Source organism: Podarcis tiliguerta (assembly GCF_965153285.1).
Source record: "Podarcis tiliguerta genome assembly, chromosome: 3".
In the NCBI taxonomy this organism is placed as follows: domain Eukaryota; kingdom Metazoa; phylum Chordata; class Lepidosauria; order Squamata; family Lacertidae; genus Podarcis; species Podarcis tiliguerta.
The window spans coordinates 2,538,349-2,560,157 of record NC_139536.1 but is presented as its reverse complement, the minus strand read 5'-3'; the positions used below and the strand labels follow the sequence as shown (position 1 = coordinate 2,560,157).

The 21,809-nt window shown below is 47.4% G+C and overlaps 1 protein-coding gene across 9 annotated transcripts in view; it reads right to left on the bottom strand.

Moving 5' to 3' along the window:
• The window catches only part of EFR3B (EFR3 homolog B), a 124,669-nt gene that overhangs the window by 42,551 nt on the left and 60,309 nt on the right, over positions 1-21,809 (bottom strand). For 7 of the 9 annotated variants that reach the window (XM_083432578.1, XM_083432576.1, XM_083432579.1 and 4 more), the window contains exons 2-5: positions 19,809-19,885; positions 12,009-12,136; positions 5,529-5,679; positions 4,048-4,169 (exon numbers count right to left, since the gene is read on the bottom strand). In XM_083432578.1, coding sequence (XP_083288704.1) covers positions 4,048-4,169; positions 5,529-5,679; positions 12,009-12,136; positions 19,809-19,885 — 478 coding nt within the window. The remainder of the gene's footprint in view (positions 1-4,047; positions 4,170-5,528; positions 5,680-12,008; positions 12,137-19,808; positions 19,886-21,809) is intronic. The other 2 variants (XM_083432581.1, XM_083432580.1) reach the window with 1 other exon arrangement.

Below are 21,809 nucleotides of genomic sequence, written 5' to 3'. Positions count from 1 at the left end.
AAAGAAAGAAAGAAAGAAAGAAAAAATAAGATGTATGAATTAAATTTGTGATTATGAACTTTTTTGCTTTCTTTTTCATGTTATTATAAAACTAAGAAATTGTATTGGGTTTTTTTTAAAAAAAAGATAATTTGCTTAAGTCATCAGCACTTTCTTATCTCTTCCACAGCCCTGGGACTGCAAAACCAGTCTAACAGCTGCAACAGTAATATTCCTCTTGAAAATATCAGTAATATTAATATCAGTAATGTTAGAAGTGGGATAGCCATCTGTCAGGGATGCTTTAGCAGAGATTCCTGCATTGCGGGGGGTTGGACTAGATGACCCTTGGGTCCCTTCCAACTCTTAAGATTCTCTGGTTCTATAATAGAAATAGTCATAGTAATAGTAATTTATTATTTTTATCCCACCCATCTGGCTGGGTTTCCCAGCCACTCTGGGCGGCTTCCAACAAAGATTAAAAATACATTAAAATGCCACACATTAAAAGCTTCCCTAAACAGGGCTGCCTTCAGATGTCTTCTAAAAGTCTGGTAGCTGTTGTTCTCTTTGACATCTGGTGGGAGGGCGTTCCACAGGGTGGGCGCCACTACCAAGAAGGCCCTCTGCCTGGTTCCCTGTAGCTTTGCTTCTCACAATGAGGGAACCGCCAGAAGGCCCTCGGAGCTGGACCTCAGTGTCCGGGCAGAACGATGGAGGTAGAGACGCTCCTTCAGGTCTACTGGACCGAGTCCATTTAGGGCTTTAAAGGTCAGCACCAACACTGTGAATTGTGCTCGGAAACGTACTGGGAGCCAATGCAGGTCTCTCAGGACCAGTGTTATGTGGTCTTGGTGGCCGCTCCCAGCCACCAGTCTAGCTGCCGCATTCTGGATTAGTTGCAGTTTGTGGACCTCCTTCAAAGGGAACTCCACATAGAGTGCATTGCAGTAGTCCAAGCGGGAGATAACCAGAGCATGCACCACTCTGGAGAGACAGATCCCTGAGGACAGGGAGGGTCTCATCCTGTGTACCAGATGGAGCAAGGCTATTTTCTGCTGGGAACAAGAGGGAACAAGGCCATTTTCTGCTGGTGCAGAGGGGAAGACCCAAACCAATGGATTTAAATTACGAAAACGAAAATTCCGACTCAACATCAAGAAGAACTTTCTGGTGGTAAGAGCTTTTCGACAGTGAATCATTGAATCATCGAATCATAGAGTTGGAAGAGACCACAAGGGCCATTGAGTCCAACCCCCTGCCAAGCAGGAAACACCATCAGAGCACTCCTGACATATGGTTGTCAAGCCTCTGCTTAAAGACCTCCAAAGAAGGAGACTCCACCACACTCCTTGGCAGCAAATTCCACTGTCAAACAGCTCTTACTGTCAGGAAGTTCTTCCTAATGTTGAGGTGGAATCTTCTTTCTTGTAGTTTGGATCCATTGCTCCGTGTCCGCTTCTCTGGAGCAGCAGAAAACAACCTTTCTCCCTCCTCTATGTGACATCCTTTTATATATTTGAACATGGCTATCATATCACCCCTTAACCTCCTCTTCTCCAGGCTAAACATGCCCAGCTCCCTTAGCCGTTCCTCATAAGGCATCGGCTCCATCGGAAGGGGGAAGACCCTTTCTCATTGGAGGTTTTTAAGCAGAGGTTGCACGGCCATCTGCAAGGGATTCTTCAGCTGTGCTGCAATGGGGAGGACTAGATAAGCCCTTCCAGCGCTACAATTCTATGCAGCAAAGACCCACAGGAGGAGGCGTGGCCTCTGTCATCTTGAGGAAGCCAGCTTGAGTCCTTCCTTCCCTCTGATTCTATTTTTTGCTGGAAGATCTGCGCCAAACCAGTTTTGGGTGTGAGTGTCCCTTTTGGACTCATTGAAGGTGAACCTACCCCTGGTAGGCGATTGCAACCTCATTTAGCATGAGCGTTTAAAGAGCACCTTCCTTTCCCTTTCGGTGGGGGTGACTCCTTCCTCCCCAAAGGATTAATTACGAGGAGCAGAGCCAGATGAATGTTGCTTTCCATGAACCGAGCTTCTCTCCGCTCCTGGTGCTTTTGAAAAAACCCCAGCGGGGTCTTCCTTTCCCCACCCACCCCTCTATTCTGCCACCCAAGGAGCGCTTCTGTCTTGAATCCGATTCAGGAAGTGCTCCCCGCAACTCTGCACACAATCTCCACCTGCAATTAGCCTGCCAAAGATGCCTTTTCAATGCCTTGTCCCTCCTCGACAAAAGCTGGGTGCCGCTTTTCAGAGGGATAATGAATAGTCGAGGTCGGGGCGCGGGAGTCGGATCAGAACAAGGTGCCTCCAGGGAGGCCTCTAAGAGCAATTGGTGACTAACCGCCTCAAAACTAGCATGTCTTTTGTTTCCTGCTATGGTTCGTCTTGGATTTGTGGGTCTGCACAGCGCCATGGCCTGTTTGCGCCCAATTAAATCCCCTTGGCAGTAGGTGTTGATTCAGCTTAATGCAGCGGCGGTAGAGCCCCTTGGGGGCAGTGGGATTTCCAGGGGGCGCTAAGAGGTAAGGTTGCCTGTGTATATTACACGCTCTAGAAGCTTGTTTTCTCCTAGAATCATAGAATCATAGAGTTGGAAGAGACCACAAGGGCCATCGAGTCCAACCGCCTGCCAAGCAGGAAACACCACCAGAGCACTCCTGACATATGGTTGTCAAGCCTCTGCTTAATGGTAAAGTAAAGGTAAAGGCACCCCTGCCCGTACGGGCCAGTCTTGACAGACTCTAGGGTTGTGCGCCCATCTCACTCAAGAGGCCAGGGGCCAGCGCTGTCCGGAGACACTTCCGGGTCACGTGGCCAGCGTGACATCGCTGCTCTGGCGAGCCAGAGCCGCACACGGAAACGCCGTTTACCTTCCCACTAGTAAGCGGTCCCTATTTATCTACTTGCACCCGGGAGTGCTTTCGAACCGCTAGGTTGGCAGGCGCTGGGACTGAACAACGGGAACGCACCCCGCCGCGGGGATTCGAACCGCTGACCTTTCGATCGGCAAGCCCTAGGCGCTGAGGCTTTTACCCACAGCGCCACCCGTGTCCCTGACAAGCCTCTGCTTAAAGACCTCCAAAGAAGGAGACTCCACCACACTCCTTGGCAGCAAATTCCACTGTCAAACAGCTCTTACTGTCAGGAAGTTCTTCCTAATGTTTAGGTGGAATCTTCTTTCTTGTAGTTTGGATCCATTGCTCCGTGTCCGCTTCTCTGGAGCAGCAGAAAACTACCTTTCTCCCTCCTCTATGTGACATCCTTTTGTATATTTGAACTGGAGGGGAGAACTCAAGCCAATGGCTTCAAGTTACAAGGAAGGAGATTCCAATTAAACATCAGAAAGAACTTTCTGACAGTGAGAGCTGTTTGACAGTGGATCAGTCTCCCTCGGGAGGTAGTGGACACTCCTTCCTTGGTGGTTTTTAAGCAGAGGTTGGCTGGCCATCTGTCATGGATGCTTTAGTTAAGATTCCTGCATTGAGGAGAGTTAGACTAGATGACTCTAACTCTACAAATTTCTGATTCGAGGACCTTGGAGACCAGGGTTCAAATTCAGACTAGGCCATTGAGGCTCACTAGTTAAGACCCTGACAGCCAGTTCTAGGGATAAAATGGGGAGTTGGTGACCCATGTAACCACCTTGAGCTCCTTGGAGGAAAAGGTGAGATAAAAATGGAGTGGATGGATGGATAGATCAGTGGCGTAGCGTGGGTTGTCAGCACCCGGGGCAAGGCAAGTAATTTGCGCCCCCTAACCCAGGGCAAGGCAAGTAATTTGTGCCCACTGCTGCACTGTCCCTCCCCCAGATAGTCCCTCGCTCTCTCTCCGCACTGCACCGCACGCCTGGCACCCTCCCCTCCACAGTGGGCGGCGACCCGGCGGCTCGGATCGGATTCGCACAGCCAGCACTGCAGTGAGAGAGAGTGAGTGAGCCAGGTAGGGGCAGAGAGCTGCGAGTGCGAGCACCCCCCCCCCGATGTTGCGCCCGGTGCGGCCGGCCCCCCCTGCACCCCCCACGCTACGCCACTGGGATAGATGAATCCAGCTGTTACTCACTTTGTCCGGGTGTCCATGTCGTCGTGGCTGGAATGACACATTTCGCTGAAGCGAGAGACGAAGAAGTCGTAGCTCCTGTGATACGACGGGGTGTCCTCCTCAATGTTTGCAAATTTCACAAACTGCAGGTGGGGAAACAGGGAGCAGGGTGGCAGAGAAAGAGGTGGGAGACATGGATTTTAAAAATGCAACGCTCTTGCCCAATTCTCACTCTGTAGGGAAATACGGAAGATCTTCCTTTCCACACGGAGTGATGTTGCCTGTGTGAGCTGGAGCAGCACGTGGGCTCAATCCCCATATGAGATGAACCCACACTCTCATCTGTAACTACAAGCTAAAGCCTGCCTTCAGGATCATGCTGTGAACTGAATGCAAGTAATCTTATTACTTTTAAAAGAAGACTCTTGTGTCACTATTTTTTAAAGAGGGAATTAAAGGGGAATTTAGCTTTGGTATTTAAAATTTTGTATGTTTTAAAGTTTAGTTGTGAAATTTATATCATTCATGTATTCATGTATTGTTTTAACACTTAATTGGGAGCCGCCCAGAGTGGCTGGGGAAACTCAGCCAGATGGGTGGGGTATAAATAAATTATTATTATTGTTGTTGTTGTTATATCAACTTTCTCAGCCTCTGGACAGGTTCATCTAAAAGCAAGAATGTTTTTAGCAGGTGGCTTTTAGCAGGTGGCTTTTAGCAGGAGTACATTGAAGGCACCTGCTTGATATCAATAGGCTTGAGTCTTACTCTCCAGAAAAGGAGAAATCAAGCTTGTTCCATCTTCCATGGGGCAGCCCTTGAGATATTTGAAGATGACTCTCATATCTCCTCTCTGTCTCCACTTTTTCAGGCTAAACGTATCCAACTCCTTCAACCGTTCCTCATCAGGCTTGGTTTCCAGACCCTTGATCATCTTGGCCGCCCTCCTCTGCCCACGTCCCAGCTTGTCGACATCCTCCTTAAATTGTGGCGCCCAGAACTGGACACAGCATTCCACCTTCCATGTGACAGCCTGCATTACAGTGGGTCAGACTTGATGACCTTTGGGGGTCCCACCCAACTGTACAGTTCTAAGCGGTTTATAAATTTTACAGAATGAATAAAGTTTGGGTCCAGGGACTCTCTGCTTCACTTCACAACTTTTTGGGGATGAAAACGTCAAGTCTTCACCAAGGCCAACTATCCAGACTGGTCCTACGTGGGCCAGAAAAAAGCCAGGGAAGTCCCCAAATAGGAGTTCCATCACAGGAGAAAGGAAAGAGGAAAGAGGGGGAGGGGATCAAGTTGATTCCAAGCCAAAGGCCAGGTGGAACAACTCTGTCTTACAGGCCCTGCGGAAAGAAATCAGATCCTGCAGGGCCCTGGTCTCATGAGACAGAGCGTTCCACCAGGCCAGGGCCAGTGTTGAAAAGGCCCTGGCCAAGTCTGCTACCTGCACCTCTTCCTCAGATGCAACACTTTGCAAATCTCACAACGCTTACTGAGTTTGTGCCAAGGATCTGTAGGTCCGGTTTCTCTGACTCCAGAAGCTTGGCCACCATCTTCAGGAAGCTCTCCACGAAAAGATTGATGCTCTGGCAGTGACAAGCCATCAGGAGCTGGTCCAGGGCTTCCATCGCAATGCACACATACCTGGAGTGGCGGGCAGAGAAAGAGAAATGCAAAACCACCCTTAGAACGACTCCATCCCTTCCTGGGTTAGAAGGAGAGCGAGGGAAGGCAATGCTCAATGCCACCAAAGGGTACAAAGGAACGGAGGAAACTGATTTTTATCCAGTGAGAGGATCACAGAATTGTGGAGTCACCTAGTCCAGGGACGTCCAACTTCCAAGAGACTGCAATCTACTCACACGAATAAAATCTGGCAGTGTTCTACCCCTTTTTGGGGCGGTTCAGGTCAGAGTTGTTGAGCTTTTTTAGGGAGGAAATATCTGTTAATTTAGCAGCTTGGGTCAAATAAATAAAAAAATGGCGCTCACCAAGAGAGTGCTAATGAGACAGTCAGCCTCGTTGTGAAAACTCCGACTTCCACTCTGGCGATCTAGAGGGCAGGGCGAGGGGACGGAGCCGGATGGAGGAGCCAGCAATCTGTTGCGATCTACCTCCTGGGGATCGACCAGTCGATCCTGATTGACCTGTTGGACATCCATGATCTAGTCCAACCCCCTGCAATGCAGGCTGTCACACAGAAGATGCTGAAGCGATGATTCTTCAACATCAACTTTGTTGGACTGGTCACGTTTTGCAGATGCCAGATTATCGTCTTCCAAAGCAACTACTTTATTCCGAACTTAAAAATGGAAAGTCTAATGTTGGTGGTCAACAAACACTGGCCTGCCAGAGCTCCAGTTGGAGAACAGCCTTTACCAAAGGTGTCAAGGGCTTAGAAGACACTCAAACTCAGGACGCAAGGGAGAAATGTGCTAAGAGGAAGGCACACTTGGCAAATCCACACCGTGATTAGCTCCCACCCAGAAACCAATGACCCCACTGTGGAAGGATGTGTGGTTCCAGAATTGGCCTCCACAGTCACTTACGGAGTCATTGTTAAAACCGTGTTTATGGAAGATGATCTTACTGGGCTACAAGGGATTGCCGAAGAAGAAGAAGAAGAAGAAGAAGAAGAAGAAGAAGAAGGAAGAAGATGACGATGAAGAAGATGATAATGAAGAAGAAGAGGAAGAAGAAGATGATGAAGAAGAAGAGGAAGAAGAAGTTGATGAAGAAGAAGAGGAGGAGGAAGAGGAAGAAGAGGAAGAAGAAGAAGACAATCTTACTGGGCTACGAGGGATTGCTGAAGAAGAAGAAGAAGAAGAAGAAGAAGAAGAGGAGGAGGAGGAGGAGGAAGATGATGATGATGAAGAAGAAAAAGAATGCCGGCTGTTACATGGAAGATGGAGCAAGGTTGCTTTCTGCTGCTTCAAGGGGAGACCAGAACCAATGTTCAAATGACAAGGAAGGAGATTCCAACTAAACCTTTGTTTGACAGGGGAACAGACTCCCTCAGAAAGTGGTGGGCTTTCCTTCGTGGGAGGCTGGGTGGTCACCTGCCAGGGATTCTTGTGCTGTGATTCCTGCATTGCAGGGGGTTGGACTAGATGACCCTTGGGGTCCCTTCCAATGCTGCAATCCTATGATTCTATGACTCTGTTGTTAGAATTCTAAGGTCTCAAATATAAATTAAATGTTCATAAATGTACAAGGCAAACACATATATAAACCATGTGTCTGAAATAGTATAGGAGAGCAATCCTGTAGGCATTTCAACTCTCCCAGTGACCTCAAACATTCCTCTGCAGGAAGGGAGGCAAATGGGGAAAGCCTTCCCATTGTCTTTTTGCTTGCAAGGGCATATTTGTGCATGAATAGGGTGAGCCTGTGACCTGAACTCAGGAACTAAAGTATTAACCATCACAAAAGAATGCCCAGGCTGCCCAGGTAATGCAATCAGTGACCATTATCAGGTATCCTGGCAGACAGGATTTCTGCTGTAGACCGCCTCCTTCTGTGATGTATGTATGATGTTTTGGGGGGTGGCCTTGGGCTACAGGGTGGGCAGTTTTAAAAGTCTATATAAGGGCTTGCACACCATTGTTCTGGGTTCCTCCTCCCTCCTGCGTGTGGTGAGTAGGGACCCTGTTGCAACAGTTTAATAAAGATCAGGCTTACTAGCTGCTTTGCTTCTCAATATTCTCTGATTGGCCTCTGTTATTTTCTCCTACCGATAGGGAACCCACTTAGAATCATAGAATCATAGAATCATAGAGTTGGAAGAGACCACAAGGGCCATCGAGTCCAACCCCCTGCCAAGCAGGAAACACCATCAGAGCACTCCTGACATATGGTTGTCAAGCCTCTGCTTAAAGACCTCCAAAGAAGGTCCTCCTATTGATGCAGCCCAGAATTGCATTGGCTTTTTTAGCTGCCGCGTCACACTGTTGGCTCATGTCAAGTTTGTGGTCAACCAAGACTCCTAGATCCTTTTCACATGTACTGCTCTCAAGCCAGGTGTCACCCATCTTGTATTTGTGCCTCTCATTTTTTTTGCCCAAGTGCAATACTTTACATTTCTCCCTGTTAAAATTCATCTTGTTTGTTTTGGCCCAGTTCTCTAATCTGTCAAGGTCGTTTTGAAGTGTGATCCTGTCCTCTGGGCTGTTAGCCACCGCTCCCAGTTTAGTGTCATCTGCAAATTTGATCAGGATGCCCTTAAGGACTCTATACGGGCTCTTGGATACCCCATAAGGGGAAAGGAGCAGTTCCCCCCCTTATAACAACTCCCTATATTCTTCTCCTGGTCCTAATCCAGCAGCAGAACCCTTCTCAATCACTTTTCCTTTCTCCAGCACACATTTCTGGGCTCAGAGCGGGCCAATGTGTCTTCTGAGTTCACCTGTTCCAGAATCTGAGCCCAGAATTTCCCCTGGGACCTGCCTGGGAGGTAAACATCAAAAGCAAGGTGTGGAGAAAGAGAGAGTTTGAGAACATCCTGCTCCGTTAAAACACACGCCAAATAAAAAATAAATCCGCTCAATAAGGCCACGGCAGACACAAGTTTTGTTCCCCAGGCACCACAGTTGACGTCAAGCAAAGACTTGAAGACGTGAGTGTCTCCCCAGGGCTCAGCCCAAAAGGCAAAAATAAATCACCTGTCAGTGGAAGACAAACAGGCCTGGGCTGTTTGCAAAAGCAATGTTTTTGCAGTGGATATTTAAACCCACTTATTCAATCATTTCAGAACTCGAGTCTCTCTCTTTGTCAGACACAGGCCCGTCAAGCCTGGACCGCCCAATAATTAGGGTTGCCATATTTCAGAAAGTGAAAATCTGGACACGAGTTGTTGGAAGTGGGGTTTTTTTTTTGCAAAATCTCCAAAAAAAACCCCACAACATTTTTTGAGCTATTTTTATGGAGATTCTCCAAAAATCAATACTTCTGACAGGGGTTGCCATACATCCGGGTTTTGCAGGAAATTTTCAGCGATTTTCAGGAATTCCACCCAGACGCAATTTCCAACGGACGGATCCCAGATATGTCTGGGAAATCCCAGCCGTATGACAGCCCTATAATAATGAGGCTTCCGTTTCAAGACCTCATTATTTCAAGGAGGGCAACCAAAATGGTCAAAGGCCTGGAAACGATGCCTTATGAGGAACGGCTAAGGGAGCTGGGCATGTTTAGCCTGGAGAAGAGGAGGTTAAGGGGTGATATGATAGCCCTGTTCAAATATATAAAAGGATGTCACATAGAGGAGGGAGAAAGGTTGTTTTCTGCTGCTCCAGAGAAGCGGACACGGAGCAATGGATCCAAACTACAAGAAAGAAGATTCCACCTAAACATTAGGAAGAACTTCCTGACAGTAAGAGCTGTTTGACAGTGGAATTTGCTGCCAAGGAGTGTGGTGGAGTCTCCTTCTTTGGAGGTCTTTAAGCAGAGGCTTGACAACCATATGTCAGGAGTGCTCTGATGGTGTTTCCTGCTTGGCAGGGGGTTGGACTCGATGGCCCTTGTGGTCTCTTCCAACTCTATGATTCTATGATTCTATGATTCTAAGACCTGTCCTGGGTCATATTTTGTTCCACAGACGTAGAATCCCCTGCTATAAACCTGCCCAGGTTCTGATATCTTCCGAGGTGTCCCTTCTCTCAGTCCCGCCCCCAGCCCAGGCATGCTTGCTGGGGATGCAGGAGAGGGCCTTCTCGGTGGTGGCTCCCAGGCAACATGGAACTCCCTGCCTAGAGAAGTGATTGACTGTATTTTTTAAATAAATCACGTGTGTATGTGTGTGTGTTTAATTGTTTTTAATTATTGTTTTTCTTTCTATGTTTTCAGCTGTTCTTATTTCATCTGTAAGCCACCTTGAGTCCCTACCAGGGGGGAAAGTTTACTTTTATTTTAGTTTATTTATTAGATTTATATAGCTCCCTTCATCTTAAGAACTCAGGGCAGTTCACAGAATAACATACGGGATAAAAACAAGTAAATAATATATGCAGATGACACAATCTTGACGGCAGAAAGTGAGGAGGAGTTAAAGAAACTTTTAATGAGGGTGAAAGAGGAGAGCGCAAAATTTGGTCTGAAACTCAACATCAAAAAAACAAAGGTCATGGCCACTGGTCCCATCACCTCCTGGCAAATAGAAGGGGAAGAAATGGAGGCAGTGAGAGATTTCACTGGTGGGACAGTGTTCTCGAAGCTACCAGCATGAGTTTGACCAAACTGCGGGAGGCAGTGGAAGACTGTGTCTTTATGAGATAGTTTCCAGGTGTATGATACTTTTCTAAGCTAAGTCTGCCTTCTGGAATCCAATTGTGAACAGAACGTGAGTAAATAAACTCTTTTTATACTTTTATAGACTGTGTCGTGTCTTATCTTTTATGAGGGAATAAGGGGAATAAGGGGAAAATACCAGAACAGTTATTATAGAGGCTTTAGCAAGCCTGAGCAAACGCATCCGCTGCAAGTTTAAAAAGGGGGAATGTTACTCTGCTAAATTGTGAACTTGTTACCACAAGTTGGAAAGGCTATTATCAGACAATATATCCTCTCCTGCATCCCTGAACATTCCCACAGAAAATAAAGCGAAAGATCCTTCTCTGCCCAAGAATGCCAGAAAGCCACTGCCAGACAGAACAGACTATATTGAGCTAGACAGCCAAGTGTTTTGATCTCAGATAAAGGAGTTTCACGAGTTCTGCTGAAATCCACCATTTCAACGGTGTGCGGAGATCAAAGCTGAGAGTCCCATTCTCTGGAGGGAATTAACCGGTGCCTCCAAGTCATCCCAACATCTGAAATCGGAGGCGGCGGCATGTGCCCTCCAGCACCCGCCACAGCCTTTGCTGCCGACATCAAACTCTCCTCCATCAAAGGCTCCATTGCGAGCAAAACCTCATTAGCTGTCCCTTGAACGCAGAACCTCAGACAATCCCTTTGAAGGGATTGTCATTTCTGATGAAAGCGGACGTCTTTGCAGCTTTGAAACATCCCCCATTTTCCATGCTCCTGAGTCACGCTTCCGCGCCCCTCTTTCTCTCCAACATCTCCCCCCACTTTTTTCTCCAGCAGATGAAAGCAAAACACAACAGGCAAACAGGAGCAGGAAGCGCAAAGAGACAGTTTTGCATCCTGGTTGTGTCACCAAGACGGGGGGAATAAACAAAAAACCCTCCCCAGAAGTATTTGAAGGCCCTGTTTCATCTGGAGTCGACCGACACCTCGGAATCAGAGCAGCAATTTATTATTGGCAACATCAACGCCCCCAGAAGACGCACAGCACCATCTCTCCGGCAAACACCACCTCCTAAGTGGAGCAGCTGCTCCAGCAAAGCGAAAAGGCAGGTGTGAGCAGAAAGAGGATGGATATAGAAATGACTCAGGCAGCTCAGCAAAAATAGATTTTGAAAAAAATCAAGCAGAATGGTGGAATCTTCTGTTTCTTTAGAAAAGAGGCAGCAGAGGCCGAATTCTTTAGCGCCAAAGAGATATTTATAATATTATGCATAGACAAAGGGGACAGGGAAAAGCTTTTGTCCTTTTCTTGTGACGCTAGGAATTGCGGAGAAACGGATGGGGGAAAGCTTTACGGTGTCTCTCAAAATGCTAAATTTGTGGACCTCGTTTGAAAATTCGGGGCAGATAAAAGACAGGAGGAGAAGCCATCTATGGCTGGACTTTGCTTCCACTTTTAAAATGCTGTGTAGCTGGGGAAACCCAGGCAGATGAGCAGGGTATAAATAATATATTATTATTATTATTATTATTATTATTATTATTATTATTATTATTATTATTATTCCGCACGTGGGCAACAACTTTTCGTATAGGCTAGAAAGGGTTTCCAGTTTTAAAAGCTTTTCTCATCCCACTGCAGGGCTGTAGAATCATGGAACTGTGGGGTTGGAAGGGCCCTCCCCAGGTCATCCAGCCCAACCCGCTGCCACGCGGGTCTCCCTTACCCGTATCGGTGCCTGCTCACATCTCGGATCAGCTTTTCTGACAGGTAAGCGCCGATGCGGTCGAGCTTCTCGGGAGCGGAAAGGGCGTAGAAAGTCAGCTTCTCCATGTTGGTTTTCACCAGCCCATCCTGGGATAAAAGGGAACATGTGTTAGGACTCAAGTCTGCATGGCCATCTTGATGTCGGACAAGGACCTCTGCTCAAAGGACGGATCTAGAGGGCATCTAGGGAGAAACCAAGGAGCCATTGGCAGGACACGTGGTACAGCCCAGCCCCTATAAAAGCTCTCCACTTCAGACCTTTTGTAAGTTTGGGGGCAAACTTTGATTGGTGCCCCATAATCCCACATATGTAAGAACTTGATCTCTTAGTGCAGCAGCACTTAACCTTTGGAACTCCCTGCCTATTGAGATCAGGCAGGTGCCTCTATAGCACACTCTTCTGCTACTGCCCCAAAACATTATAGTTTAGAGAAGCCTACCCAGATGTTTATGGGACGCGGGTGGCGCTATGGGCTAAAACACAGAGCCTAGGACTCGCGGAGCAGAAGGTTGGCGGTTTGAATCCCCGCAACGGGGTGAGCTCCCGTTGCTTGGTCCCTGCTCCTGCCAACCCAGCAGTTTGAAAGCACATCAAAGTGCATGTAGATACATAGGTACCGCTCTGGCGGGAAGGTAAATGGCGTTTCCGTGCGCTGTTCTGGCTCGCCAGAAGTGGCTTACTCATGCTGGCCACATGACCCAGAAGCTGTACGCCGGTTCCCTTGGCCAGTAAAGTGAGATGAGTGCTGCAACCCCAAAGTCGGTCACGACTGGACCTAATGGTCAGGGGTCCCTTTACCTTTACTTTACCCAGATGTTTAGTAACTTGATGCGAGTAGTTGTTAATTGTTTTATCAATAATTTCATTATTCTAACTTTTATCTTGGAAGCTTTTTTTATTTATTTTTACAATCAAGTGCAGAAGTGGGGTCGTGAATGTGTTAAGACAGATAAAATCATTGTTGTTGTTGTTTAGTCATTTAGTCGTGTCTGCCTCTTCGTGACCCCCTGGACCAGAGCACGCCAGGCACTTCTGTCTTCCACTGCCTCCCGCAGTTTGGTCAAACTCATGCTGGTAGCTTTGAGAACACTGTCCAACCATCTCGTCCTCTGTCATCCCCTTCTCCTTGTGCCCTCCATCTTTCCCAGCATCAGGGTCTTTTCCAGGGAGTCTTCTCTTCTCATGAGGTGGCCAAAGTCTTGGAGCCTCAGCTTCAGGATCTGTCCTTCCAGTGAGCACTCAGGGCTGATTTCCTTCAGAATGGAGAGGTTTGATCTTCTTGCAGTCCATGGGACTCTCAAGAGTCTCCTCCAGCACCATAATTCAAAGGCATCCATTCTTTGGCGATCAGTCTTCTTTATGGTCCAGCTCTCACTTCCATACATCACTACTGGGAAAACCATAGCTTTAACTATGGATTTTTGTCAGCAAGATGATGTCTCTGCTTTTTGAGATGCTGTCTAGGTTTGTCATCACTTTTCTCCCAAGAAGCAGGCGTCTTTTAATTTTGTGACTGCTGTCACCATCTGCAGTGATCATGGAGCCCAAGAGAGTAAAATCCCTCACTGCCTTCATTTATCAGATTTCCAGACAACCCCTCTATCTTTAACCTCTTGAAGTGACCTATCTCTGTGTCTTTTGATCTTAGACTGATATTCTCGGGTTGCATCCTGTTTCACTGCTTCCTACTGCACTCACAAACCTCTCTCGGGACCTGTAGTTGAGAGTTCATGCTATCCTCTGAGAGAACAACTAGTCCTGCTATAGACCAGTTAGACCGATCAGAGCTAGTAAGTTTCTATCCAAGTTATGCACTTCCTATAATAAAGTACTTTGTTATTTCCCTTCCCTACAAGCATCTCTGTGATTTGTGTTCATGCGACTGCAACAGGGAAAATTTGCTGCTAACCAATATTTGCTCAGCCTAAATCTGCATACGAAAAAGGATTTTGACAGGTAATTGGAACCCAGTACTCCAAGAAAGGGACGTGGGTGGTGCTGTGGGTTAAACCACAGAGCCCAGGACTTGCTGATCAGAAGGTCGGCGGTTCGAATCCCCGCGACGGGGTGAGCTCCCTTTGCTCGGTCCCTGCTCCTGCCAACCTAGCAGTTTGAAAGCACATCAAAGTGCAAGTAGATAAATAGGTACCGCTCCGGAGGGAAGGTAAACGGCGTTTCCGTGCGCTGCTCTGGTTCACCAGAAGTGGCTTAGTCATGCTGGCCACATGACCCAGAAGCTGTACGCCAGCTCCCTCAGCAAGTAAATTGAGATGAGCGCCGCAACCCCAGAGTCATCCATGACTGGACCTAACGGTCAGGGGTCCCTTTGCCTTTACCTTTACCTCAAGAAGACTTGCTCAAGGTGGCTGAGAATCTGTTTGGAGACTCCTTTCTCAGGCACCCCAGAAAGGGCAGACAGGCTAAAAAACTTTACATTGGTCATAAAAGAAATGTGTAATCAATATGATAATATTGGTACCCGTTGAAATTTTTATAAACCTAATGACTAATGTCAATAATATAAGCACTGCTGAACTGAACATACCCTCTAAATGTTAATATTGTATGTGTAACGCAACATGACGAATGCCAAACAACAACTTTGTCATATTTGCACAATGTCTGCTTACAGAAGCACACAAACATGACTGCACAGAATGTGCTGAGGCGGCCCCATCAGACGGTCAAAGCGCAGAAGCAAATCTTCCTACAGTCAGAAATAATCAGAAATGCTTGGTTCATGGCACAAGTTTTCAAGCTGTCAGTCATAACTAGGCATGCACTGAAGACTATATATATGTAATATGTCTTGCCAGAGTGGTGAATGCTCTAGTTATCTCTCTAGTTATCTCTTGCTTGGACTACTGCCATGCGCTCTATGTGGGGCTACCTTTGAAGGGACCTGGAAACTACAACTAATCCAGAATGCGGCAGCTAGACTGGTGACTGGGAGCGGCCACCAAGACCACATGACACCGGTCTTGAAAGACCTACACTGGCTCCCAGTACGTTTCCGAGCACAATTCAAAGTGTTGGTGCTGACCTTTAAAGCCCTAAACGGCCTCGGCCCAGTATACCTGAAGGAGCGTCTCCATCCCCATCGTTCTGCCAGGACACAGAGGTCCAGCGCCGAGGGCCTTCTGGCGGTTCCCTCCCTGCGAGAAGCCAAGTTACAGGGAACCTGGCAGAGGGCCTTCTCAGTGGTGGCACCTGCCCTGTGGAACACCCTCCCATCAGATGTCAAAGAGAACAACAACTACCAGACTTTTAGAAGACATCTGAAGGCAGCCCTGTTTAGGGAAGCTTTTAATGTTTAATAGGTTATTGTATTTATTGTTTTGCTGGAAGCCTCCCAGAGTGGCTGGGGAAACCCAGCCAGATGGGCAGGGTATAAATAATAAATTATTATTATTATAGATAGATAGATAGATAGATAGGAATTGCATTAAACTGTAATTATGGTACGTTCTTAATATTTAGTCAGTAGTTCATTGTTTGATTAAAGTCTATAGTGTCCCCCAAAGTAACAGAAGTCTGGAGGGAGAAACAATGGGAACCAAAATGCATTAAATGGGGGGGGGGGAGTTTGTATAAAAATGCACACCTTTGTGAAAATAATGTACATAAATGCATTACTTTAGAGGAAATTGTTGACTTTTCCCCCTTCCCCCCAAAACTCCTACCCCACAAAGCTTGGACACGATGAGGTGAACTGAAGATTAGAAAAATAACAAAAATGAGGAAAACGAGAATTGACAGATTCCTCTATCCTCCTACCTTTTGCAATCACGTATCCTTCACTCTTAAAAAAACAGGACGCATCCCCCATTCCGGGAAAACATAACCCTTAATTTGGCAGCACTTTCGGATCTCTACCTCCTGTGCTTTGCCTTTCAGTTCGGAAGGAAGTCAGGAAGAAAGTTTCAGAGAGATGGCGGGGAGGGAAGAGAAGACATATGGAAGGAGGTGTGAAAACAGCCCTCCCCATTTGGCAATGAGCTGCCTGTTAGAATTCCTGCTCCATGATTGCAGTCATGGGATTGTTGTCTTTCACATGATGGCATATGTTTTGGGAAGTGACGGAGACAGGATGTTTGTGTTACTGTGTTCCGTGAAGTGGGACTATTGTCCTTTGTCCTTTTTGCAGTGCTTTGTCCTTTTTGCAGAGACCCTTGTTGCAGTGCTCCACGTGTGTTTATATGTAAACAAAGTAGATTAGCCAAAATGCTGAGTTGCTGAGGTCTGGCACGCAAACTGTGAACACACTGCGGATCTCTAAGTGTGCCGATGTCTGTTGGCGTCGATCGCTGTGATGTTCGGGCAGAAGAAAGCTTTTGAAGCTCCCAAAAATTGACCAGGAGGGAGGGAACATGCCAGTCGGGCATATGTCTCTGCCAGGGTCCTACTTGAGTGTAAGACGAGCTCCTGACAGAAGGAGCAGGGTATGTTTAGCCTGGGAAAGAGGAGACACAGGAGATAGGATAGCCATCTCCAAGAATCTCAAGGGTTGTCACATGGAAGAGCAAACAAGCTTATTTTCTCCTGCTCCGGAGGGTAGGACTCGAACCCATGGCTTCAAGTATAAAGAAAGGAGATTCCGACTAAACATTCAGAAAAACTTCCTGACAACTGTTCGACAGTGGAATGGTCTCCCTTGGGAGGTGGTGGACTCTCCTTCCTTGGAGGTTTTTAAGCAGAGGCTGGATGGCCGTCTGACAGGGATGCTTTGGCTGGGATTCCTGCATTGCAGGGGGTTGGGCTTGATGACCTTTGGGGGTCCCTTCCAACTCTACAATTCTATGAGTCTATCATTAGCAATGTCCCCAGTCTGGAAGTCTAAATAGCCGCTATAGACATACCAGTCAGGCATGTGTCTCTGCCAGAGTCCTACTCGAGTGTAGGCTGAACTTATCCTGTTTTCAGCTTCTACACCAGGAAGGTGGCTGTGGCTTGTTTTTCATTTTATGATAGATAGATAGATAGATAGATAGATAGATAGATAGATATAGATTGTGTGGCTGCAGAAATGGATAAAAGCCCCCCATGCAAACAATGACTATAATCAGTGCAGGTAAGAATTTTTTTTAATTTTTATTTTTATCATCTACAATACTGTCTTATTTATTGTATAGTACAGAGCATTGATTATTGCTTTCATTTTATGGATCGATGGTCTTGTTAGATAGTAAAATTCATGTTAAATTGCTGTTTTAGGGGTTGTTTTTAAAAGTCTGGAACGGATTAATCCGTTTTACATTACTTTCAATGGGAAGGCGTGCCTTGGTTTTGGAACGCTTTGGCTTTGGAACGGACTTCCGGAACGGATTAAGTTTGAGAACCAAGGTACCACCGTAACTTGAAGCCATGGGTTCGAGTCCTACCCTCCAGAGCATCAGAAAGCAAGCTTGCTCCTTCTTCCATGCGACAGCCCATGAGATCTTGGAAGATGGTTCTCCTCTCTCCTCTCAGTCTCCTCTTTTCCAGGCGAAAACATATCCAACTCCTTCAACCATTCCTCATCAGGTTTGCATCACCAGCTCCTTCAAGTGTTCCTTGTAAGGATTGGTTTCCAGACCCTTTGAATGGCTTTGGTTGGGGGAACACAATGATTTCTGCTTTAGGGAACAACCCTTAATCACTCACTAGAGTGACTAGTGGGGTGCCACAGGGTTCTGTCTTGGGCCCGGTCTTATTCAACATCTTTATCAACGACTTGGATGATGGACTCAAGGGCATCCTGATCAAATTTGCAGATGACACCAAACTGGGAGGGGTGGCTAACACCCCAGAAGACAGGATCACACTTCAAAACGACCTTGACAGATTAGAGAACTGGGCCAAAACAAACAAGATGAACTTTAACAGGGAGAAATGTAAAGTATTGCACTTGGGCAAAAAAAATGAGAGGCACAAATACAAGATGGGTGACAGCTGGCTTGAGAGCAGTACATGTGAAAAGGATCTAGGAGTCTTGGTTGACCACAAACTTGACATGAGCCAACAGTGTGACGCGGCAGCTAAAAAAGCCAATGCAATTCTGGGCTGCATCAATAGGAGTATAGCATCTAGATCAAGGGAAGTAATGGTGCCACTGTATTCTGCTCTGGTCAGACCTCACCTGGAGTACTGTGTCCAGTTCTGGGCACCACAGTTCAAGAAGGACACTGACAAACTGGGACGTGTCCAGAGGAGGGCAACCAAAATGGTCAAAGGCCTGGAAACGATGCCTTATGAGGAACGGCTAAGGGAGCTGGGCATGTTTAGCCTGGAGAAGAGGAGGTTAAGGGGTGATATGATAGCCATGTTCAAATATATAAAAGGATGTCACCTAGAGGAGGGAGAAAGGTTGTTTTCTGCTGCTCCAGAGAAGCGGACACGGAGCAATGGATCCAAACTACAAGAAAGAAGATTCCACCTAAACATTAGGAAGAACTTCCTGACAGTAAGAGCTGTTCAACAGTGGAATTTGCTGCCAAGGAGTGTGGTGGAGTCTCCTTCTTTGGAGGTCTTTAAGCAGAGGCTTGACAACCATATGTCAGGAGTGGTCTGATGGTGGTTCCTGCTTGGCAGGGGGTTGGACTCGATGGCCCTTGTGGTCTCTTCCAACTCTATGATTCCATGATTCATCATCAGAGGCAAGTCCCTGATGAACCCTGTGAGGTTTACTTCCATGGGAGAAACTAAATGAAACGTCAATCAGTTAGTTTGCCCTTAAGCTCTAATTGTTTCTTGTGGGTCCCAGCTTGGAACCCGCATTGCAGGGGGTTGGACTTGATGTCCTTTGGAGTCCATTCTAACTTTACAATTCTATGATTCTTTGACCACAGTAGGGGGCAAAAAGATAAAATCCTCTTCAGTGCTACCCCCAGGGCTCTGTTCTGGATTGTACTCTCCCCTCACCCGCTCCACCCAGGCAACGACTGCAACTAGAATCCGCCCCTCAAGGGGAAGCGATGAGATGTGTGGGATGTGAAACACAAGAGCAGTCAACTACAACATTCCTAGAGTGGACATGCTTACACATGGGGAGGAATGTTTGTCCAGCCAGCAGGTAAACTTCCTGTTTCCTTCTGGGCTGGGACAGACTTCCTCTGCATGTGACTAGAGGTGGGCGTGGCCTCACCTGTGCAGGTAACAACAAAAGCACAGGGCAGGGCAGCCATCTCTCTCTCTTTTTGACCACATGCATCAAAGAAGCAACATCTGCTTAGCCAAAGTTGCTCTCTTGGCCTCCAGCCAAGAGAGAACAAAGGGACTGTCTCCTTATGAGATAGTTTCCAGGTGTATGTTACTTTTCTAAGCTAAGTCTGCCTTCTGGGATCCGATTGTGAACAGAATGTGAGTGAGTAAACTCTTTTTATACTTTTATAGAAGACTGTGTTGTGTCTTATTGTTTATGAGGGAATAAGGGGAAAATACCAGAACAGTTATTATAGAGGCTTTAGTGAGCCTGAGCAAATGCATCCGCTGCAAGTTTAAAAAGGGGAATGTTACTCTGCTAAATTTACACAAGTTGGAAAGGCTATAATCAAGCAATATATCCTCTCCTGCATCCCTGAACATTCCTATAAGATTAGCATCACTTGTGGTCCAGCCCAGGAAATTTGCAGGCTGTCCTTTGCAGTATTGATCTTGACCTAAAGAATTTGGATGCTCTGTGCAGAATCTGCATTCCTGGGAGGGCGAGGAGGGAAGGATGTCAACACACACACAACAACAACAACTCTGAGTTGGGCTGAGCAGAGAAGGCATGTTTACCTCTGGATCCTCGGGGAAAATGTTGTCAACCAGCCTCTTGTAACGAGGGCGCAAAGCTCCACAACAGCCACAGACACCTGGAAGAGAAGAGGAAACCATGAGGACATCAGAAAGAGCCTCCTGTTCTCACAGCGGCCAACCAGATGCCAGTGGGGAACCAGCAAGCAGGATTTGAATACAAGAGCCCTCTTCCCCCTCTGCAGTTTCCAGAAGCGTTGCAGCTTCAAACTGTGGAATAAGATCATAGACATCCATAGCCCTCTCCACCTCCATGAATTTCTCCACCTCTCTTTTAATGCCATCTAGGTTGAGCCTCTTGGGCTTGCTGATCAGAAGGTCAGCGGTTCGAATCCCCACGACGGGGAGAGCTCCCATTGCTCGGTCCCTGCTCCTGCCAACCTAGCAGTTCGAAAGCACGTCAAAGTGCAAGTAGATAAATAGGTACCGCTCCGGCGGGAAGGTAAACAGCGTTTCCGTGCGCTGCTCTGGTTCACCAGAAGCGGCTTAGTCCTGCTGGCCACATGACCTGGAAGCTGTACGCCGGCTCCCTCGGCCAGTAAAGTGAGATGAGCGCCGCAACCCCAGAGTTGGCCATGACTGGACCTAATGGTCAGGGGTCCCTTTACCCCAGGTTGATAGCCTGAGACCTTCGGGTATAGGGCGGTATAGAAATAGAAAAATAAATAAATAAATAAATAAATAAATAAATAAATAAATAATGTCCATCTCTGCTTATTGTGGGTGGGAGTTCCACAGTTTAACTACATGTTTCAAGAAGGACTATTTTGAATCCTGCTTGCGGGTTTCGCCTAAGAGTCACCTGGCCGGCTGCTGGGGGAACAGGATTCCAGAGTAAATGGGTCATTCGCCTGACCCGTTCTTAAGTCCCAGGCTGGGCTGAGGTGGGGAGCAGAGGAGGAAAAGATTTCAAGGACAGAGAGATGCGAGCCTTGCTCCAGACAAGGCAGCACAAATGCTCTTTAACGGTTGGAGGCCATGACTCACAGGAGCGAGAAACGCCCCGGCAACATTTCGCGAGTGAGAAGGCAAGGAAAGGGACGGCGCCTTCATCACTCAGAACTGGACCAGATGTAGCCCTAGGATAAGAGGCTGCAGTATAGATAAGACACTATTTTAGGTTAATGGGCAAAATTAGGCCACAACTTTTATTGGTTACAGCTGCATGTGAGTAGTATTGGCTTAGGCATTGGATGAAACAGCAATACCAGACTCCACACCGCACAGCCGGGAGTCATATCAGGGTTAACAACCAATGGGAGGAGCTTGTTGATGCAAATACAACTGGAAGCTCCCCCATGACGTCACCGGGGGTCGTGCCAATGGCCCTAGCCACCAGCAGGGCATCGGACAGGATCCACGACCGCCGGATTCCTTTAACGGAATACCCAAAAGAGGAGGGGTAGATGATGGCCCATACCCAATCCTCCAACACAGCACCCATATTCCAGTGCCTAACCGCCAGTACCAGAAAGCTGTGACAAATTGCTACTAGGTAGGCGGAAAAACCAAGAGGCTGGTGCCAATTTGCCAAATGGATAAAAAAGTCCTACCAGGCCCCTTGAGCAACCAAGGCAGCCAACCGAAGTCCATAGCAAGGTCAATACACAAAAGAAGCTGACCTAAGATGGACGGAGGGCGGGAGATCCGAGGAAAGCAGGAACAGACTGGGAGCAGAGGGCTGCCACGGCCGTTTAAATGCAACTAGCCCCACCTACCAGCCAGCCCTATTGGTTGGCTGGAAGGCTTGGCCATGGCAGCAGAAGCAATCAGGAGCAGGGAGCCGAACACGCCTCACTGCCCCAGTGGGAAGCTGCTCCCACTCACAACCCCTTCCATCTGGGAGGAAGAGAGGCCCTACCCAAAATAAAGTTTTGCTTGCCACCTCTTCTCCTTGGCCTTTCTGAGTGTGTCTCCACCGGGCAGCAGAGAAAACTACAGATTGTCTCCCCGTCGGTAATAGCAGGGGGTAAGGAATCAATC